Raw genomic sequence first — 21,567 nt, forward strand, 5'->3', positions numbered from 1 at the left:
TCGATATTGCTCTTGTAGGAGCATATATGAGGCATGAAAAGTGGTGAAAGTTTTCTCCAGCATATCACGATCAGTAATATTATCACCACATAATTTTAATTGCAAAATAATTCTGAACACAGCGAATTATACCCACTAATAGATTTAAAATCTTGTAGCCTTAAATAGTCCAATCATATCGTGCTTGTGGAAGAACGACTATCTTCAGGTGATCATATCTGTCTTTCAAATTATTCCACAGTATGACTGGATCTTTAACAATAAGATATTCCATTTTCAGGCCCTCATCAAGGTGATGGCGTAGGAATATCATTATTTTGACACGATCTTGATTTGATGCCTGATTTTTGTCCTTGATGGTATCTGCCAGACCCATTGCATCAAGATGAATTTTAGCATCAAGCACCCAAGACATGTAGCTTTCCCCGATATATTCAGGGCTACAAATTCAAGTTTAGAGATATTTGACATTATTAGAAAAAGAAAGTTCGTACCTCTGATACTTTTAACGTACTTGCTTGAGATGGCAGAGTCTCGTGCTGATAACATGTTATAAAATAAAGACTGTAAGGTAAAGACAAGTATAGAGAGAAACTAATAGATTATTTAACTTCAAACGTATGTACATAATGAACAGAAAACTCCTCTATTTATAGAAGAAAGGAAGCAGTTGCGAGGCTTTTGAGGAAGCAGTTGCAAGACTTTTCAACAAGTAGTTGCGAGACTATTCTTGAGTTGTTTGTAAACTGTCTGCATGAGCTGCTTGAAACCTGCCTGTTTAATAAGAAGCTCCTGCAAATCATTTTATTGAGTTGCTTGCAACCTACCTGCATCAGCTACTTGTAGATAAACTTCAACAGAGTACTAAATGGATAATGTTCTTCAGAAGATTATCTATAGCGGAGTAATAAATAGATGCACAATATAATAGTTTCGTAATAATATCCTTCGTTATTTACATTGTTATTTCAAAACGACCTCGCTTATTTTCGTATATTACACCAACTTCCCTACTTGTTTCCCTCAAATCAAATACGACGCCGCAAAATTTTCAATTCAGGTTTGCAGCAAGCTCAAACTTCAGCAAACAACGACCAAGCTCCTCTATGGCCTCTCTCTTCCAAAAATTTCAAGAGGTACCCTCCTCGACCCCCCCCCCCCCCCCGGGTTTCTCACTCAAGTGAAACTTCTTTCAAATGTATAAACTTGGAACAGGAACATGTAATTTTTATGGATATTAAACGGTTCATATATAAGAGTTTTATTTTTAATTTATGTTGGGTTTTTTGGGTTCTTCCTTCCTCTCAAAAAGAATTAATTTTTTTTTATTTGGAGAGTTAAAATGCATTTCTTTTGATTAAGATTTTTGCAAATACTTTTAACTATTAAAGATTGTGATTTATAATTTTTTCTTCTAGTCCTATGATTCTATAATGTGGTATGTACTTTGTATTGAATATTAATACAATTCATCTCCTGATAAAGTTCTGGAACAAATTTTAGGCCGTTAAAGTTCTTGCAAAAAGCCCCACATTTGCTAAAGATCCAAGGCATCTTCAGTTTGAAGCTGATATAAACCGTCTCTTCCTTTACTCTAGGTAAGAATCATAACATACTTAAAAAACGTAATGCTAATATATAGGATGTTTTTTTTTTCCTTTTTAAGGATTAAAGTTATATACACTGCCATTGCTAAGAAGGGGATCCTTGGCTTGGTAAAGTTGCCTCCATGTGACCAGGAGGTCACGGGTTCGAGCCGTGGAAACAGCCCCTTGCGGAAATGCAAGGTAAGGCTGCGTACAATAGACCCTTGTGGTCCGATTCCCCGACCCCGCACATAGCGGGCTGCCATTTTTGTTTTACATTGCCATTGCGAAGATTTTCTTACACTATCCGTGTATTTTGACCTTTTAGAGAAGATTGCTTCCCGTCTTTTTAAACTTACCAATTAGTGTTTGTAAAAAGAGTTACTTGAAGTTGCCTTTTAAGTGACCTGATGGTGTAAATATTTTTTACACTATGCACGTGCATAAAACTTATACTCTTCGTGTAAACAGACAGGTGAGACAAATACAACTTGCTGTATTATTTATAATTCGGTCAATAAACTAAGGTAGGCTAATTTAGGTTTTATCTGCACTCCATGAAATGTACTGCAAAAACATAGCTTTAGCATTGATGTCTGTACCAAGAATTGGCAGATCTAAGCTGTTCAATTGGCTGTATATAGCACTTTTCCTCGTAAAACTATTTTCTATGAGTAATTTGACCGACCAGGTTGCGCTGTTTCACGTCTATTGAAAACAACCTCTTTACCTGCACAAGGTAGGGGTAAGGTTGCGTACTCACTACCCTCCTCGAACCCTACTTGTGGGATTACACTGAATTTTTTGTGTTGCTGCGTTTTTCATGTAAATACAATAGTTTTTTATTTGAAATTTAAATATGCACTTTATGAGATTGAAATGAATTTGTTTTAACCTGTGGAAAGGAAAGGTTTTGTTAGGATATTTTATATTTTTTTCTGGTCATCTCATCTTTTGTTTGAATGACAGAAGTTAAATTTTTTTGTTGAGTAAGATTTTGTGTCCGCCCTATCAAACTTGTGAGCAGCCGGTTGGGTATTTTGAGGATTGTTTTGCTGCTTTCAGTTCTTTTAAGAGCTAGGATATTACTTGAGTCATCAATCAGCAATCCTTGTTCTACTTCTACATTTTCCTTTTTGTTTCTTCTTTAGATAACTGTAGATTTAACGATCTGCAATATTTACTGGTTCAAAGAAAGGAGGGGGGGGGGTGCGGAGATTGCATTATACTATTGTCCTCTAAGGCTCTTGTCTATGTCAGATCAGATGAAATTGTAAGCTCTAACTAACTTCTTTTATGACTGGAATCACTTATGAAACATATGATAGTAAAAATTGCATACATCTTTTCTGCAAGTTTCATCCTTGCCATGATAAACTTCATTTTTCAGTTACAATCGTTTGGGAAAGGATGCCGTTGAAGCTGATGCTGAGGAGATTATTGACATGGCTGGCAAGGCCTCCTTAGCTGATCAACAGAAGCAGGTCCAAGACAATGTGCATAACCAGATTAAAAACTTTTGCAAGCATATGGATCACATATTACTCCCTGATCTTAATGTCAAGGACAAACAGGACACATCATCTCCCGAAAATAGTCCTTCTCCCCGTCGCAGTGGGCTCGGCCTTGCTATTGGTAGGACTGCTCCATTAAAGGACCACATCGGTAAGAATCTTGAGCTGAAGTTTCCGCAGCACCTTTTATATATGTGGCTTTTCTAAAATTTGTTTAGAATTGTCATTAGTTCCCAACTTTAGCAACGTGTTGGCAACCCTTTATGTCCTGCTTTTGTTATGTTATGTTAGATTATGAAGATGAATTTTAACTCCTAGCCATATTGTTGGTGTTGCATTGTTGGTTGTTAACTATTTAGCTTACCAAAAATAGAATTGAAACAAATATCAGGCTTATGGTGTTTCTTAGGACTTCTGGAATTTTTTGACTAAAAAGTTGTGTCTTAACATTTTGGTAAATGGTAGGGACATAAGAGTCCATGTCCTGGAAAATTGGACCCATAGGTAATTGTAGGACGGTTCTCATGGATTGCGTTCAATATAAGCCCTTGGAAAGTGGGGTATAACATAAAATTATAGTTACAGAAACTTTTTGGTGGTCTCACATAGATTATATTCAAGCTTTTTGGTAATCTTGGATAAAGCTTTTCTTTCTCACAGCAAGTGTTGATGACTTCGCTTAGCTGCATTGCCCCTGGATTTTGATTACTAATATGTTTTCAGCACAGCTATACCTGAAACCAAGCCATTGACACGCATAGAGATTTCACAGAGTTTAAAGGATCTTATGGGCTACACTTTGGAGGTCAAACCGTCTCAAATTCCACATGAGGATGCTGGGCAAGGTTTATTCTTACATGGTGAAGCTGATGTTGGTGCTGTGCTAGCATTCTATCCTGGTGTAATCTACTCCCCTGCATATTACCGCTATATTCCTGGATATCCAAGAGTTGATGCCCAAAATTCGTATTTGATCACACGATATGATGGAACTGTGATAAATGCGCAGCCCTGGGGTGCCGGTGGTGAATCTCGGGAAATATGGAATGGTTCGTCCCTTCCTGAACCTAAGCACAACATGCAAGTTGATGAAAAAGGTTCTGAGCGAATTTGGAGAATGCTCAGTAAACCATTGGATGGAACACGTCTAGGTGGCAACCATGAAGTTTTGGAAAGGAGAAACCCTCTAGCCTTTGCTCACTTTGCCAACCACCCAGCCAAGGACATGGTCCCCAATGTTATGATATGCCCTTATGACTTTCCCCTCCCAGAGAAACACATGAGGTCCTATATACCAAATATTTCGTTCGGAAATGGTGAAGAAGCAATGAAAAGGTTTGGCACATTTTGGTTCAAATGGAAGTCCGGCAAGAATGGATCGGATGTCCCTGTTCTAAAGACGCTTGTTCTTGTGGCAACTAGAGCAATTTGCAATGAAGAGATTCTTCTGAACTACAGATTGAGCAACTCAAAGCGAAGACCATCATGGTACGCTCCAGTGGATGAGGAAGAAGATCGAAGGAGGTGGAGCTAAGATGAAAATGATGAATGATGCATGTTGAAGTGTACCAATCATGAAAGCAAATGCTTTTGTGTACACGAAGCCGAGAAGGCAGTGAGGATATTTATTTTGGTGACTCCCATCCGGTTCCCTTTTAGTTTTCCATCTTTTTGAAAGGTTTGCTTGTATAACCTGTTCAGAAAATATTATACTGAGTTGGACAACATAGTTATTGTGCTTTGCACTAACGGTGAATACTTATTTTTACATGAGTTACAGAATAAACGTAAAAGGAATCCATCATTCTGATTGCTTATGAAAGTTACGCGCCTTCATTTTCTTGTTTAATGTTGGATGATTGCTCCTGCTTCTGTGATTATATATATATTTCTTAATGACTGGTAACTCACTGATCTACTCTACAGCCACAAAAAATTGATGGGAATGTTGATCTGGTGCAGTCATCAAAACTTTGTTATACCCAGAATTTCTTTGTTCGTTCTTCATCGCCTCCTATGAGTGGTCAAACATGGTCAGCTTTAATTACATTTTGAACATACATGGCGAGTCATAACCACTATAACGGTGAGCTCTTGTTTGATGAATGCTGATGCATGCTCGTACGTGAGGATTCACTTCAATGCATAAATTGAGCCATATTTGTATTCAAGTATGGCACAAACTAAGGCACAAGGTGTAACATAAATTAGATGTTAGCAACTAAAAGTTTGGGATTGCAACGTACTAGCAGTTGTATTAGCAACTAAGAAGATATAAGCTACAACAGGAAGCCAGCCCTCTGCAAGAATTACTGATCATGTCCTGTAAGCTGTGAACAATTAGCAGACTACTTAAATTTAGATGTTACTTTTTCCTTAGTTTTATGTACTTAGTGTAGATAGACAAATGTTGTGTTGTTTTTCTGTGTTTATTAGTTTTGTTTGAAAAGAAAGCTCAGGGAAGAAACTTGATTACAACTAAGCAAGAAGGTTAACAATATTTTGTCGTGGCATACATCTTGCTAGCAATGGTATAGCCTTAGGCATAGTGAGTCCAGGTCCTCCAGTCATGTCAACCAGCTCTTCACTTGTTCTCTCCCATTCAAAACACTGAATAAGTGATCCCAATGCCAAACTAGCTACATGCATTGCCAAATTCTCACCTGGACATCCTCTCCTTCCATATCCAAATGGCATTAGCCTGAACCCATCTCGTTGCCCTTTGATATCGAAAAACCTTTCAGGCTTAAACTCATTTGGCTCTTCCCATGTCTTATTATCATTCTGTATTGCCCACATATTCACCAGCAACATTGTCCCAGGGGGGACACGAAAACCTCCAACGACACACTCATCCGAGGACTCATGTGGTACAAGAATTGGAACAACTGGGTACATTCGGAGAGTTTTATTTATGATTCCATGGAGATAAGGGAGTTGAGAAAGGTCTGAGTCATCAAGTAATCTTGATGACTCTCCTATGAGTGTCTATTTCGTTTTGAGCTTTCTTTAGTGCCTTAGGATTGTTCAGAAGAAGTGATAATGCCCACTCCATTGTGCTAGCTGTAGTATCTGTCCCTGCTGATAACATGACTTGTCCCATGCCCCTTATCACTTCATCTGTGTAATAATCAGGTTCTGAATCTTGGAGTGATAGAAGAACATCAATCATGCTGTTGTTCTTTTGCTCAAAAGAAGATCCCTTTCTGTTGTTTTTGTGCTCTTCAATCAAATCTTGCATGAAGTTATCCCTCTTCTCCTGTAATAACTTCAGCTTATCTTCAAGTTTGTTTGCTCCTATCCAGTTAAGAAGTGGCACAAAATCTCCTATATTTGTTGCACCACTCAATTGGAAAGTTTCTGCAACAATCTCTTTAAAGCTCCTAGATTCCTCCACAGCAGAACCACCAAAGTATCGTTTCCCAGCAATCATCATCATCAGAATGTTAAGTGTCATCTCAAAAAAGGCCGCTTTCATATCCACTATGTGAGAAGCTCCATCACCGGTTTTACCCCTAACGAGTCGTTGAAGCAGAGCTCGAACCTCAACTCTATAGATGTCAGCAAAAATTTGAATTCTCTGAGTGGACAAGATTTCATGAGTAGCAATCCGCCTTAGATTGCGCCAATGTTGGCCATAGGAGGCCCAAACAAGGCTGGTATAATTGTAACCAAGATGCTTTCCAGCTAGCAACCTTGGACGGTTGGCAAAGACGATGTCATTTTTGGTGAAACATTCCTCTGCAAAAGAAGGGGAAGAGACAAGGAGGACAGGGCGCGATCCAAATCGGAGGAAAAGCAAAGGACCATGTCTTTCTGAGATCGTAGCTAATGTTTTAATGGGTGGTTTCTTGAAGAGATATAGATGCCTATTATGGGCAAAGAAATAAAGGGACTTGGTGGGAGATTATGAAATTTTCTGAGGAAATGGTTCTTTAGTAAGTAAAGGTAAGTGAAGATGAGGATGTAGTATGAAATCTCCATGGTGATGCAGAGACAATCAAATAAAGACTTTGCAGTAATTATAAATAACAAGAATACTCAACTTTGCTTATTGGATTTCCTTTTTGAACGAGGTTTTAGGTTAACTTAGTTTCTGGCTTGAGGCTTAGTCCTTTTCCAGGAATTGAATAAGGCCAAAGCTAGGCTGATATTTTATGGAGTGCAACTTTGATGCAGGAAGGCTTTAGTATATACTATGTGTTGTTATCAGCATATTTGACATTTTCATCTGTGGACGGCTAGGTGCCACTTTTATGTAACAAGTGTGGTTTGATAATTTGTTGTTGAGTTTAATTTTTGTGCACTAACAATGTATAACTTTTTTATACCATCAGGTCCATATGACTTACTGTAATAACTTTATAATAAGCGTGTTTAGTAATAGAAAGTAACGTAAATGACAGGTTATAACAAGTTAAAATGTACTGATAATGTAAAAATCAACTAAACCATGGTGTTTATAAGCTACACCCCATCTTGATTAGAGTCCGAAACCTAAATATTATTTTTTTGGACTCAAAGTACATTAATAAGTGTAAAAAAAACATTATTTTTCTATATATAGCGTCCAAATACAAGACGGTATACCTTAACGGTAACTTTTTACCGTTAAGGTATAGCGTCTTGTATTTGGACACTATATAGCATGATGATTTGACTGCCATATATAGCATTTTTAATTCATACGCTATACATATAGCGTCCAAAAAAAATTGATATACCCTGATTTAAATATTGCCCTTCGTCTTCTTCCCTGACCAGAAATCCTTTCCCCATTTTTTTTAACCCCCTGCTTCTGTTCCCCCCCCCCCCGAACCACTGCTCGTTTTTTTTTAAAAAAAATTGCGGGCCCCTTCCGTCACACAAAAGATTAAGAACGTAGGTCCCACATCGTAGTAGAACATTGTATTATTGTGGTTTAACTCCTTCGCCTTCAAATTTTCACACAAAACAATCACTACATCGAGGTATTTCGATTTATTTTATGTCCAAACTTGTATAATAATGTATATTAGTTGATTGAATGTGTTTCCATGTCATTTTGTGTTTTATTTGCGAAACTAGTATGTTATATTTATCCAGACTTAGATATTAGTATTCTAAAAAAATAAAATTGAGATTTAACTTTTTATGTTAATATCCGAATTTAGATATTATTGTTTCCGTGTCGTTTGTGTTTTATTTGCGAAACTAGTATGTTAAATATATTTTTGTGAATGTTATGTGATTAAAATGTATTTGTTGTTTATATTTAGTTTATTTATTAGCGTAGTAAAATGTAGAAACTTTTAGCGTATTAAACTGTATAGTATTTTAGCGTAGAATCCATGTAGTTTAAGTATTTCTTATACTGGTAGATGAAAATATATACTTTGTACAATTAAATAATGAAAATACTGAATTTGACACACATAATTATTCATGATAGTTTGGTGCTACTGGGCCTCAAATATCGAGTCTGGAACCCAATAGGTATATATATTTTGTACAATTAAATAATTAAAAATTAAGAATTTAAATTATAAAATAAACATACACAAAATAATCAAAATATTGAATTTGACACACATAAATATTCATGATAGTTTGGTGCTACCGGGCCTCAAATATCAAGCCTGGATTTCAATAGTTATATATACTTTGTACAATGAAATAATAAACATACAATTAATGTTGTTTAATTTACAGTTGACGACATGGACGCGCCTATACATCCCGGCCCTTACTCTCGTGAGCTATTAGTGCTTCAGGGCGATCATAAGTCTGCCCATATATGGGAGGGAGAGTTACTGTCCCAGACTCTCCGCGCTAGGAGATGGGCGACCTGTGGGATTTTCTGAGGCCCAAAGATCTCCACAAGCGTGTAGTCCATCGCCTTCAGGATACGGGATTCTATAGGATTATTGAGATCGGGGGGATACAGGTTGACTGGGCTTTGATCACGGCATTGATTGAGCGGTTGCGACCGGAGACACGCACTTTTCACCTGCCCATTGGCGAGGCTACCATCACGCTGCAGGACGTTGAGGTTTTATATGGCCTGCCCATTGATGGCATGGCCGTTTCACTGCCTATTGCTATGAGATCTATGTCGCGTGATGCTTATTTGGACATGCTGCAGCAGCTCACGGGTTTCAGGCCACAGGACGAAACTGCATCATCGGGTGCTAATCAGTTGACTTTGACCCCTATTAGACAGTACCTGGAGGTACTCCAACCCGATATCACCGACGATACAGAGGAGGTACATATCACTCGGTATATGAGGTTGTTGTTACTTCTTCTATTTGGAGGGGTCTTGTTCCCGAACACTTCGGGGAACCTAGTCAGCCTGAGATTTTTGCATCATCTTCAGCTGCTATATGAGTTAGCCTATTACAGCTTGGGTGCTGTTGTTCTCGGCTACATGTATAGGCAGATGTGTCGGGCGAGCATGGGCACTCAGAGAGATGTTTGTGGTTTTATGACGCTTCTACAGGTGACAACATATTCAAATAATTTGTTCATCAGTTCCAACTCTACCTAGTTGGAATTTATCTTAAACCTTACGCCAACTTTGTATGTTAGGTTTGAGCCTGGGAGCGGTTCTTGCAGTTTCAGCCACCTCGACCACAATTACCTCCTAATGTAGCACCTCCGTTTCTCCCTCTAGCCAGGAGGTGGGTTTTTCTCCATACACTTTCACGAGAGTATGATGCTCATCATAATCTCCCCCTCTGCAGGAATATGTTGGATTTGATGGAGGGCGCACAGGTAAATATGTACCTAAACTTACTTGGTATAGATTAACTTAGTATTGCACATACTCACGTTTCATGTTCTTATTTGATAGTTCATCTTGACGCCATACAACGACGATTTGATAGCTTCCCTGTCAGCTTATTGCTCGGCCGGCCGATTGATTTGGAGCACTTCTGCCCCACTCATATGCCTCGATATTGTGGAGCATCATGCCTCGGAGCGGGTACTTCGATAGTTTGGCCGCCCACAGTATATACCGAGGGGGCCTATATGGGAGCCTACACATTATCAGAGGGACGATCGTTGCATGGCGGACGATGCATTTATGGCATGGTTAGCGGCGGAGATCCATATTTGGGACCATCGAGATCAGATGATTCCGCCCCCACCTACACAGATCCAGGAGGTGACTATTCAGAGGTATATGTCCTGGTACCGGCACGTCACCCGAATTTTTATCGGAAACCCTATTCATCAGGCTGGCGGTCAGTACGTTCCATACGCCGGGCGACACGAGGCCCTGGTATGTTTTTTGTTATTATTCATTATATAACTGTATTTTAGTGCAATATATGTAGTTTATATTTTATACATTGTGCAGGCTATTGGACTATATACAATCTATCACATGGGACTGCAGATGCAGGATTATGTCGGCGATCCTGCGGACGCCTTGCAGGATTACAGCCGTCGATTTGTAAAGTTGGCTGCCTGGACACTGCAGCGAGCCCGGGAGGATCTGTGTTTGGCACACATGCCTGATTATGTGGAGCCAGAGGAGTACGAGCGAGGCGCTGGTGTCGCACGAGGTGGTGGTGCCCGACGAGGCGGGGGTGCCGGACGACGTGGCGGTGGGTGGAGAGGAGGTGGTCCCCAGCAAGGGGGTGTTGAGGCCCCTGCTGATGATGTTGTTGCTGATCTGGCGGGAGGCCTACATGAGACGGACATGCCGTCATACAGCCTTGGGATGGATCTCACTCTAGGGACTTTGCAGGTGACCCCGTCAGGTCAATTATTGATCACAGGCACGGACCTTTCTAGAATTGATTAGGATACATACTTTCCAAGCCCGTCTACTGTTGCTGAGAACCGGCCAACCTGAGATTTACATAGTGGGCGTCGGTTGAGTTATGGTTCATCATCACAGGCGCATGTATGGTTTTCATAGTATTGAATTACAATTTTTCTTTATTTTCCATAACTTTATTAATTTGCTTTTTAAGGTTGAACGCGATGTTGACATGGCTGCGACAGATGATTACATGCAGGAGCCCGACGATATCGTGGTAAGACAATTTAAATTGTTGTGACTTATTATATACTTTGCTATACTGATCTTTCTATTCTTATGTAGGTTTCTACTGGACTGGCGGCCTTTTCTACCGATCATGTCAGCCCCACTGATGTTCATGATGCGACGCATCCGGCTATTAGGAGGCGACTTGATGATGACGATCCCGATAGCATACCCAGGCGGGATGGGATGTGCCTTAGGCCAGCGGCTGCGTTGAAGCACACTGGATGCGGGACACATTGATTTTCTTTCTGTTTTTTTCTTTTTGATATAAATAATATTTTTGCATATACATTAACAACAATTTTTATATAATATGCGCATTACTTTTTTAATTCTCCGTTCATTAGTTAGTTTCGTACTACAACACAAACAATTAAATTCCATTATAATTAAAAAAAAATAAAGTTCATTACAACTAATTTAGTTTAATACTACAACACAAACACAAACATAGCAACTTAACATAATTAAAATTCAATACAACTAATAAAAATACACGACATAGGAAACATAAAGATAAAGTGATACACTAAACACACACATGTCAATGTTTAGTCACTGCCGCCCATTATTTTTTGCTCCAACCACTTAAATTATTTTTCCAGCTTATTTTTTTCTTCTTCTACCTCTTTAAGTTTCGCTTTCAACTCCACAACCTCTCTTTTATGTTCTTCTCACGTTCCCACTGTTTTAAACACAAATCATTAAGATCGTTCAATAATTCTTTGTAGTATTCCTAATAACATGGTTCATCAATCCATACCTCAAAATCGCAAATAGGTTCCCCGGGAACCTTATAAAACTTGTTCAAATATTCCCAGTAGCGGCGTCCAGCTTCACCATTATCCCAACAACTTTGCATCATGCATTTTTTTCCACACTTGCACATTGGTACATAAAGAGGTTGAGATATTTTTGCGTTAAAAAAAAAGTTGCTCCTTCAATTATTGTTGAGCGCAGAAAATAACTAGAATGAGTCCGTTATTTATAGGCAAGACAACACACATAACGTAATATTTAACCGCGCTATATATCCAAAACGTAGTATTTGACCGCGCTATGCTTTGCGTGTTAAAGGTTCTGGTGGGTACGAAACAACTTTATGTCAGTTGGGCAGCTTTTTCAGTTTGACAAGACAACACACAGTCATAACGTAGTATTTAATCGCATTATATATAGACATAACATAGTATTTATCCGCACTATGCGTTGCGTGTTAAATGTTTTGATGGGTACGAAACAGCTTTATGTCAGTTGGGCAGCTTTTTCAGTTCGACAAGACAACACACAGTTGTAACGTAGTATTTAACCGCGCTATATATAGACATAATGTAGTATTTACCCGCACTATGCGTTGCGTGTTAAATGTTCTGACGGGTACGAAACAACTTTATGTCAGTTGGGCAGCTTTTTCAGTTCGACAAGACGACACACAGTCATAACGTAGTATTTAACCACGCTATATATAGACATAACGTAGTATTTACCCGCGCTATGCGTTGCGTGTTAAATGTTCTAACGGGTACGAAATAGCTTTATGTCAATTGGGCAGCTTTTTCAGTTTGACAAGACAACACACAGTCATAAATTAATCTGATTTATGAAATTTCAATGTTGTTTCCAGTTCTTCCGAATATATATATATTTTTAATTATCATTAAAAAACTGAAATGGAGAAATTCAACTCATAATTAACAAACATAATTTTATTTTATAAATCTTGCAATATAAACAAAACAACTAAATATTACAACACAAACTCATTGATAGCTAGGCACAATAGAAGAACACCCACCACAAGCTTGATTACTATTGCCACCCAAAGGACATTTTCGACGGTCGTGTCCTATTTGCGAGCAGATACCACATCTACGCGCATAAACGGTATCACTAACATCCATTTGGTTCCGTATATGCGTTCTTTTCTTCACCTGTATTCGACGCAAATAGGACTTGTTACACACCATTTTAAATGGTTCAGGCTGCCATAATGCTCAGCACCCACTGGCTGCAACTGCCCACTATATGTGTTTAGGTACTTCGCAACACTATATTGTTGATCAACATAGTTGGTTACACCTAAACCAACTTGTTAAGCACTTGATGGCATGTGAGCAAGGCATGTGGTAGATGGACCATTTCCCACAAGAGCATAACCTTGTAGATTCATTTACAATATGTACATTATTACCCCGATTTTGATGGATAGCGGTGTAAACTTCAAAAACATTTCTTTCGTTATCATACTGCAAAAATGAGTGCCAATGCGCTCGCCGTCTGCTTGAACGACATTCGCACCATGGCTGTGACAGGTAATCCTCTTGTCGGCTTTAATAACCCGTTGAAAGACTCTGACACATTTGTAGTCAGACCTCCCCATCGTCTGCCACCCTCCGCATGCAAAGTCCACTTTTCAGGGTCATGTCACATTAACCAATGATAGGCTGCCTCGTCTTCTTACCTGATATATTCCATGTGCCTCCAGAATTTATGTTGTTGGTGGTCTGTTGCTGCCATCCACATCAAATCATGCAGATCCTTGTTGGGATATGCCTTCTGGAAATTGGCTTTAAAGTGCCTAACACAGTAACGATAGTAGGCATAAGTTTCTTGCCATGCAGGCAAGTTCTCCACAGAACTTAAGATACCACCGTACCGATCAGATATTAGACAAATACCGGAATGCTGTTTGACAACGTGCACTTTCAAGTGGTTCAAAAATAGCGTCCACGTCTCTTGGATTTTATTGGCACAAATAGCAAAAGTTAGAGGAAATATCTGTCCATTAGCATCTACTGTCACGGCTATCAACAGCTTGATATCGTACTTTCCAAAGACATGGGTGTCGTCTATGGATATTACAGGCCGACAATGCAAAAACCATCAATTGCTGGTTTAAATGCCCAGAACACGTAATTGAATATATATTCTGGTTTACCCGGAATCCGCTCAAGCTTCCATTCAACAACCGTCCCGGGGTTAAACTGCTGCAGTGCAGCCATGTACCTAGGTAGATCTGCAAATGACTTATCCCAGTTACCATAGACTATTTCAAACACTCGTTTGCACCCGAGATATGCCTTTCTTTTAGTAATGGTATGGCCATGTTCCTGACGGACTGCTGTAATACACTCTTTGATTTTGTACCTTATGAACGCTTCGATGTGTGGAATAAGAACAAGAGAAATCAAGTTAATATCTAAGTTGAAGTGATTCCCGTTGAATGTGTCCATTTCGCATGTGTGGGTGGGAATGTATTTACCCACTTTCCACAGACCTGTTTCTTCTTGCTTGCACGCAACATCCAATGACATGGCCAAAACCACCTGCGACAAACAACCTTGTATACAACCGGACTTGACTCCCATACCGTCATCTCACGATACTTTTTTACGTTGTGCATTTTACAAGCCCTGCTTAGGTGCGCTTTATCAGGAAAAAGCATGCCCTTTGCAAGCACCGTTGGTCTAGACTCATCCCACATTGCTGTCCGAATTTCATCAAAATCCCTTGTGAGAGCTTACACATCCGGCATGCTTGTCAAGTTATCAAGGTAAGGAATCTCCCTTGAATGAAACGACACTTGGACTCGTACACTCTTCGTCTAGGGGGTGGAGTATACTCTCTCGTCAAATCAGGTCATTCATTCTCATCCTCTTCATCACCATCCTCACGAGGAAAGGGTGCCTCGTCTCCAGATTCATCAACATTGTTGTCGTAATCACTGTTCTCTTCCTCACTTTATGCATCTGCCAGATCCCGATTTAATACGTCGTCTTCGGGAAATTGAGTGAGTACATTTGGTTCAACTTGCTCGTTTTCACTACACAATCAACAAAATAATAAGATATTGATATAGCTGTATAACTTCACTTACAAGTCGTAATGTGATGAAATTCCATGATGGGCATTTTCATTTAGGTGAGGGCTCCCGGATGGACCACCATGATCCAACATACCAAAACTATGCTTGGGTTCATAATTTGTAAATTCATATCCGGCATGTATCCCTTGTTAAATATATGAGCGTTAATACAAATTCAATACAACAAAAATGTACATCGTAACACAAAGGAAAATTGAAGCTTACCACTCGTCTTGTGAATTATGTAAAGCAGGTGGGGATAAGTTTAAATCAAGGAAAACTCTTTCATCCAGAACCTGTCCGGCAAAAACTCCTCCAAAATAATCAGCCGATGATTGGGGGTTATCCGGAACCTGTCCGGCAACCTCGTTGTTGGAACGTCTTCGACCTTGACGTACATATCCAACGTTTTGATTACAAGATATTCCCGGTATTCATCCGGAGTCCTCAAAAAATCCCTCAAAGTTTCATCATCGTAGATGTTTAACTTCGAGTAAAAAGCAGCCCCTTGCGGAATGACGGAATACGGATATCTTCCGGTTACATTAAGTATCACTGAACGTTTCCTCACACCCATTTTTTTTGCATAACAACGATATCAATTTATCGTACTCTATTGTAAATGGTAATTTAACATGACCCTGTGGAGATAAACTATACCTCACAGATTTATTTTCCATCACAACCTCACCCCCCAATATAATGAAACTCTTATTCTACGCTCTTCAGATATTACGGAAAAAATGCTTCAAAATTTAACAACAAGAAAAAATTGAATGGGAGTTAAAAAATTTTGTGAACGAATTTTTCTAAAATCCTAATCACTTTATATAGGAAATGGCTAGCCCGGAATATGAAATTTTGTTTGACGCATAGCGTTCTTTGAATCCAAAAAAACAATATTTAGGTTTTGTGTGCAGTGGTCCCGGAACAATTGTACTCCGTCATTTAAGATTCCTTTCTTGTCATAGGAATGATTGAAATTTTGGCCTTTACTCTTGTACTTCAACGGAAAATTTTGATTTGTACGAGAATAAAATTACTCTACTTCAACTTACTGCGTATGTTATGGGAGTCATGTCCTATGTCACAGTGCCCCAGTTGCTTGTTTTCTAATCTCTACTACAGTATCTGATTACCAAGCTGACATCTCAGAATCTTTTCATAGCCGGAAGTTTTATTAAAGAAATTAATTTCTAAAATGGATTGCTGGTACTGGAATATCCAAATACATCAGCTAACAAGAAATACTTTTCTAGGGACTAAGAATTACTATTGTTTTTGACCCTATACTTTAATTGGTTTAGTAAAATAATCTTTACTAATAGCCTGATGAGAAGAAATGGTTTTCTCTATGTAACAACGACAATTCCTCGATATCTTATTCATTCTGAAACAACATATATTATCTTTGTGCATCTTGGTTAACAGAGAGACCCCCTATTTTTACCTTGTATGTACCCATACAGTGACATTGTGACAATACTTAAAAGCTCACTAATAAATAATGCCTTAGAAAGAACAATCCATCCCTTTAAGACACCAAAAAAACCAGGCCGAACTTGTAACCCGTTCGCTTCCACAAATGACAACCTGTATTTCAAATAACTGGTCATCTCTCTAGGGATCATTAATTTTGCTATGATTCTACAGTTTACTGTTTACAAACCTATGGAATTGCTAACAGTTCATAGGTACTGATTACACATATCCACAACTTCATTAAAAATTTCCAGAAAGCAAAAAAACATCCTCCTGTTTAAGGAATGATCAACTTTCTAACTTTGTAAATTGGCCTTCTGCACACTGGGCACACCCTACTTTCAACATCCATGATCCTGCAAGAAATTCCGCCTATGAGAATTTTCATTACTATATTCTATCTGTGAAAAGAATAATTTACCTCTGAGCACATTCCTGGCAAGTTGCACAATGACCACAAGGAACAAAGAAGCAGTTTCTTGTATTGTCATAGCAAATAACACATATTCTCCCATCATATAAATCCTCTGAAGAGCTTGATTTTCCAGAATTTGACTCTTCTTCACATGTTCCGTAAATTGATCCTAATTCCTTATGCGGCAACATTGGATCGGTCTCGGTTATTTCTCTTGTTACCGGTGTTTCTTCTACATAGCTCTCATTATCACAAGCTCCCAAAGATTTCAGTATAAAGCAAATGATTATTACAGCTATTCCTGCCACACATTATTAGGTAAGGCCAACATTTTAACTACTAGTCAAATTCTTGATCTTACTAACTTTTAATATAACATAATGGTAATTATCTTGAGACTTTAGTTGCCTGAGAGATTACCTAAAATTCCAACATAAGTGACAAGACGGGCAATGTAAGATATTGCAACAGACATTCCAGACAGATCTTGCTGCAGTAGACACATCGATCGTTAAGCTCTTAAATTTCGATGAACATTGTCTGCCATGCTTGATGTTTTAAGAAAAGTTTGGACTTACAGTATCAGGTGTTGCCAGAACAACGTATTGGGTGGAAGGGTATGACAGATCGAGGCGACAAGGTTCATTTTTTGTCGAACAAATACTCTTTGCTTTCTTTATGTTGTACATTGTTGATGAAATGTTCACATTCATGAGCAGTATGACACCTTTGGAGTTTTGATTTGTGATGCCAATGTTGTACCTGTCATCTTCCTCAATTCTGTATGTTGCTTCTATACCTTAACCAACAAGGGTTTAATTAATTCAAGATTGTAGGCAAATCTATTACAATCAACTAGGGCAGCCCGTACACTAAGTTCTCACTATGTGCGGGGTCCAGGGAAGACCGGACCACAAGGGTCTATTACAATCAACTAGAAACAAAAGAAACCAAGTGAAATTAACTTCTTAAGCTCCCTACCAAATCAAACACCATCACATAATAGGAAAACAAGATAGTACATAGTTACAAAAAGCATATACTAGTGCAAATTTAAGCTGTTACCAACTTACCATATGTTGTTCCATTTGAAACATCAAATCTAGCAGAGTTTGTTGACAGCACTTGTTCATGCATTCGATCCCCTGTTGAAGACAAAAATGACATACTTATTGGCATATCTAGTTTTCGACTTCATTACGTATACCAAACTCTTGGTACCTTTGATTAAAGACACTTCAAGTTGACTCAAAATACTGCTTTGTGCTTGCCATTTTATTCCGATTCTTGAACCTTTGTTCAGCCACAGAGAAAACCCCTGTATTCAAATCAGTGACTTTTAAGCATATATCCTTTAAATGGATGATGACAAAGCACAAGATTTGTTCATGCAAACCTTGCCACTGTATGATCCAACAACCACGAATCTCGACGAGCTCCATTTGGCTTCTACACTTAATTCAGGCTTCTCTGAGAACCCATAAATGGAAACTCCTGTCTTGTCATCATCTCTTACCTCAACCTGCTTCACAAACAGAGAACTCACCCTAAGCAATCGCGATGTGTTAGGTCCAAGAACCATGTGACAATCGCCATAAAGCCCGTATCTTATGCTAAACAACACTGCGATAGAAAAAAGAAAGAAAAAAAACAAAATGTGTGTGCATTAGAAAGGAGTTCAATGAAGAGATAAAAGCATAAAAAATTGGATATTACATGCCACAAATACATATAGGTAGCAGGGCGAGTAAACGAGTCAATTTCTCTTGCCACATCCAACAATAATAGCAATAACGATAATGCTAATGATGCATGAGAAGAGGGTAATCCCCTCTGTGAAAAATGAAACTTGAAGCTGCAGGAGGTGGCATGGAAGACTATTCATAAGGGAATCATCAAATGCTGATAACTCCATATTATAGGAGGAAAAAAAGAATGGCTAGTTAGTAGAAATTCACCTTTCCTTTTTTGTGCAGCTAACTGTTCTATGTAAGAAAGGTGGGTATTATGAATGTTAGGTATTAGTAGTTCTATCAGAATTCTTGTTGAGAACTGTACTTTACATTCAATATTAAAATGGACCATTACTTCTTTTTCTTTACTAATTATCATTTTCAGAAGTCCCAATATCACTTTTCTATTTCAAAGGAATTTGAATGAATTCAAGTTTGCCAAATATAAGCTAATGAAAAAAGTAAAAGGTTTAAAATTTATAGGATTAACAAGATTTTGGCACAAATTGCTTTTTGCTCCATTCTATGAGCTTAACAAAGAAAAAAGAAAAAAGGACTTTTGACCCATAAACTAAATGTAAATGACTTACCAAAAGCACCCTTTAGAATTTTTTGATTTTAGATATGTCATGTTATTTCTATAGAGCATATCATAAGGGGTAAAATCAAAATATCAAATATAAAGAGTTTACAACTATAGTATGTGTATTTATATGTATATTACCTCACATTTTACTCATATTTCGTGAGTTTTGTATGTGTAATGTAATGATTTATTCTAATTCGTGGTGTTTTCATGTGTAGGAGTCAAATGAAAGTGATTTGAAAATTTTACATGCAAATTAAAGAAAAAATGGAAGAATTTAGAGGAAGTACGAGTTTGGTGCCCAGGTTCATGCCATGGACCAACCAAAACACCAAGGGCAACGGAGCACAAAAGTGAAAAACATTTGGTGCCCAAGTTCGTGCTAGGCACCAACCAAAACGTCGTTGACAGCAGGCTAAGAAGTTAAGTGTCCAGCTTCGCGCAAAGCGTGACGCCCAAGGGCGAATTTTGTTCTAATTCAGCTGGGACTTCGTGATTCCAACCCTACACATCCCCAACATGTATAAAAGGGGTTCTAATCCTTTTTTTTGGGGGGGGGGGAGGGGGGCATTATTTGGACGCGAGAACAATACATAGAACATTATGGAGCAAGAATTCTCAGCTTTTCTTCATCTTTCTTAGTATTTTCAATTATTCAAACACTTGTGAAATTGTTTAATTTTATCACGAATGGCTAAAACCATAAGTTTTGGGGTTGTGATTTATCCATGAATATTGTTGTTCGAAGTTGACTTTACCTTGATTATATATATGGTTGTTTCTTCAAATCTGTGATTAATTGCTCAATTGTCTGACCAATAGTTAGGCTCTATTTACTATCTATGCTATGCATTGGAAAACTACATCTAAATTAGAAAAGAATTAAAGAGGGAATGATCTTAACTCTAAATGGGGGCGGATCTGTGGTTAGGATAGAAATATACCTAGTCATCATGTTCAATTGAATATCGTAATCTTAATAGATTGATTCTATAGGAATATATGCGTTAATCTATTTTGAATAGGCGAATAGTAATTTGGGAGAATACTACGAGAGCAATTATTCGATTAATTAGCAACCATGAGCAAATTATATGAAAGGGAGAGTTAACAAAAATGCAATAGGATTGGTGAATCGATCACAATCTTGGAATATTCATCTCTACTGAATACACAACAATTATTTTGTTGCTTGATTAATGAGTAACTTTTTAGAATTATTTCTTAGTACAATCACACTTTTGAACTCTAATTGACTCGACTGAATAATAATCTTGGTGAAACTGATGGGTAGTTAACACAAGTTTCTGTGGGTTCGATAATTGATTTATCACTTTATTACTTGTACGACCACGTATACTTGCGTGTGCATTTGGGAGCAACAAGTTTTGGCATCGTTGCATGGGACTTGAATATTGACTATTTTACTAGCTTTTACTTTAGTTGTTTATTTCTTCAAGTATAACGTTCTTATTGGTTGCTCTGGTCTCAGGAACTTTGATTGAATCTGAAGGGTCAGGAGCTAGGATAGACTTCAAGGCTTTGACCCCGAACTTGAGAAAACATTTCACAGAAGGTTGAGAGAGGCAAAGGACACAGATAATCTTCAGGCACTTGCTCAACTACCTGTGAATATGGCAGAAGAGCAACATATGGCTGTTCAGAAGGTGGCGATGCCCAGCATTGCTAATATCATTTCCAGCATTATGAAGCCTAGAATCACTAGGCATTTTGAGCTAAAATAGAGCATGATCCAATTACTACATGCAAATGGGCAATATTTGGGTCTTCCACACGAGTATCCACAACAACGCATCCTGGACTTCTTGGAAATTAGCGATACTTATATCACTATCTGAGTCACTCCAAACTATGTGAGGCTTGCACTGTTCCCTTTTTCTCTATTGGGCGAAGCAAATCAGTGGTTGAAGGCGGAACCAGCTAGTTCTATTACATCATGAAATGATCTGGTTAGGAAATTTTTGGTACGATTCTTCCCTTTAGGCAAAATTGCAAAGATCAGAAGTGAGATCATAGCCTTCGAACAGAAGTCGGGTGAGTCTTTATATTCATCTTGGGAGAGATTCAATAGGCTGCTCAGAGATTGTCCTCATCATAACTAGAAAAATGAAGTGTTGGCTCATACCTTCATAGAAGGGCTACATCTAGAGACAAAAGTTGTGGTGGACGTTGCAGCGAGAGGTCAGGTGTTGGAGAAAAGCTTTAATAAAATTTATGCATTATTGAATAAATTCTCCAAAAGTAATCCTGATTAGCAAGGAGAGATAGGTAGGCACACAACTCAAAAGTTTGCAGGGGTCTTCGAGTTAGATGTTGTTTCGGCA

General features: G+C 38.3%; 3 protein-coding genes, 1 long non-coding RNA gene, 1 other non-coding gene and 1 pseudogene across 6 annotated transcripts; 2 read left to right on the forward strand and 4 right to left on the reverse strand.

Moving 5' to 3' along the window:
* The first annotated feature begins 1,031 nt into the window (after positions 1 to 1,031).
* LOC104226831 (uncharacterized) lies at positions 1,032 to 4,922 on the forward strand. Its single transcript, XM_009778908.2, has 4 exons — positions 1,032 to 1,136; positions 1,504 to 1,598; positions 2,977 to 3,251; positions 3,829 to 4,922. Exons 1-4 carry the CDS (start codon positions 1,107 to 1,109, stop codon positions 4,632 to 4,634), a joined length of 1,206 nt encoding a protein of 401 aa, XP_009777210.1. The 5' UTR covers positions 1,032 to 1,106; the 3' UTR covers positions 4,635 to 4,922.
* Positions 4,923 to 5,457: 535 nt separating this feature from the next.
* Positions 5,458 to 7,212, reverse strand: LOC104226832 (cytochrome P450 81Q32-like; annotated as a pseudogene).
* Positions 7,213 to 10,903: 3,691 nt separating this feature from the next.
* Positions 10,904 to 11,312, forward strand: LOC138880347 (uncharacterized). Its single transcript, XR_011402964.1, has 3 exons — positions 10,904 to 10,997; positions 11,068 to 11,130; positions 11,199 to 11,312. It is a non-coding gene; the product is annotated as an uncharacterized lncRNA (long non-coding RNA).
* A 2,286-nt stretch (positions 11,313 to 13,598) lies between these two features.
* On the reverse strand, positions 13,599 to 14,374 carry LOC138879469 (uncharacterized). The gene is made up of 2 exons (XM_070159081.1): positions 14,080 to 14,374; positions 13,599 to 13,990 (listed from the first exon to the last, which is right to left on the reverse strand). The coding sequence occupies exons 1-2, from the start codon at positions 14,372 to 14,374 to the stop codon at positions 13,599 to 13,601; spliced, it is 687 nt and encodes a 228-aa protein (XP_070015182.1).
* A 2,209-nt stretch (positions 14,375 to 16,583) lies between these two features.
* On the reverse strand, positions 16,584 to 18,788 carry LOC104226833 (E3 ubiquitin-protein ligase APD2-like). 2 transcript variants are annotated; one of them, XM_009778909.2, is made up of 8 exons: positions 18,624 to 18,788; positions 18,300 to 18,526; positions 18,125 to 18,221; positions 17,977 to 18,048; positions 17,482 to 17,702; positions 17,324 to 17,393; positions 16,910 to 17,204; positions 16,584 to 16,844 (listed from the first exon to the last, which is right to left on the reverse strand). In XM_009778909.2, exons 1-8 carry the CDS (start codon positions 18,676 to 18,678, stop codon positions 16,766 to 16,768), a joined length of 1,116 nt encoding a protein of 371 aa, XP_009777211.1. In that variant the 5' UTR covers positions 18,679 to 18,788; the 3' UTR covers positions 16,584 to 16,765. The 2 variants fall into 2 exon arrangements, with proteins under 2 accessions (XP_009777211.1, XP_009777213.1); XM_009778911.2 differs by having other exon boundaries at positions 18,633 to 18,767.
* Positions 18,789 to 21,237: 2,449 nt separating this feature from the next.
* LOC138880602 (small nucleolar RNA R71) lies at positions 21,238 to 21,344 on the reverse strand. The gene has a single exon (XR_011403331.1). It is a non-coding gene; the product is annotated as a small nucleolar RNA R71 (small nucleolar RNA).
* Between the last annotated feature and the right edge of the window lie 223 nt (positions 21,345 to 21,567).

Source organism: Nicotiana sylvestris, chromosome 10 (genome assembly GCF_000393655.2).
Source record: "Nicotiana sylvestris chromosome 10, ASM39365v2, whole genome shotgun sequence".
In the NCBI taxonomy this organism is placed as follows: domain Eukaryota; kingdom Viridiplantae; phylum Streptophyta; class Magnoliopsida; order Solanales; family Solanaceae; genus Nicotiana; species Nicotiana sylvestris.

Coding starts and splice junctions, on each gene's coding strand:
- LOC104226833 (XM_009778909.2), bottom strand. CDS start 18,678: ATGTGGCAAGAGAAATTGACTCGTTTACTCGCCCTGCTACCTATATGT. Junction 18,527..18,623: donor GCTACCTATATGTATTTGTG/GCATGTAATATC, acceptor TTTCTATCGCAG/TGTTGTTTAGCATAAGATAC. Junction 16,845..16,909: donor TGCCAGGAATGTGCTCAGAG/GTAAATTATTCT, acceptor AATTTCTTGCAG/GATCATGGATGTTGAAAGTA.
- LOC138879469 (XM_070159081.1), bottom strand. CDS start 14,374: ATGGACACATTCAACGGGAATCACTTCAACTTAGATATTAACTTGATT. Junction 13,991..14,079: donor GAAGCTTGAGCGGATTCCGG/GTAAACCAGAAT, acceptor TAATATCCATAG/ACGACACCCATGTCTTTGGA.
- LOC104226831 (XM_009778908.2), top strand. CDS start 1,107: ATGGCCTCTCTCTTCCAAAAATTTCAAGAG. Junction 1,137..1,503: donor TCTTCCAAAAATTTCAAGAG/GTACCCTCCTCG, acceptor AACAAATTTTAG/GCCGTTAAAGTTCTTGCAAA. Junction 1,599..2,976: donor CGTCTCTTCCTTTACTCTAG/GTAAGAATCATA, acceptor TTCATTTTTCAG/TTACAATCGTTTGGGAAAGG.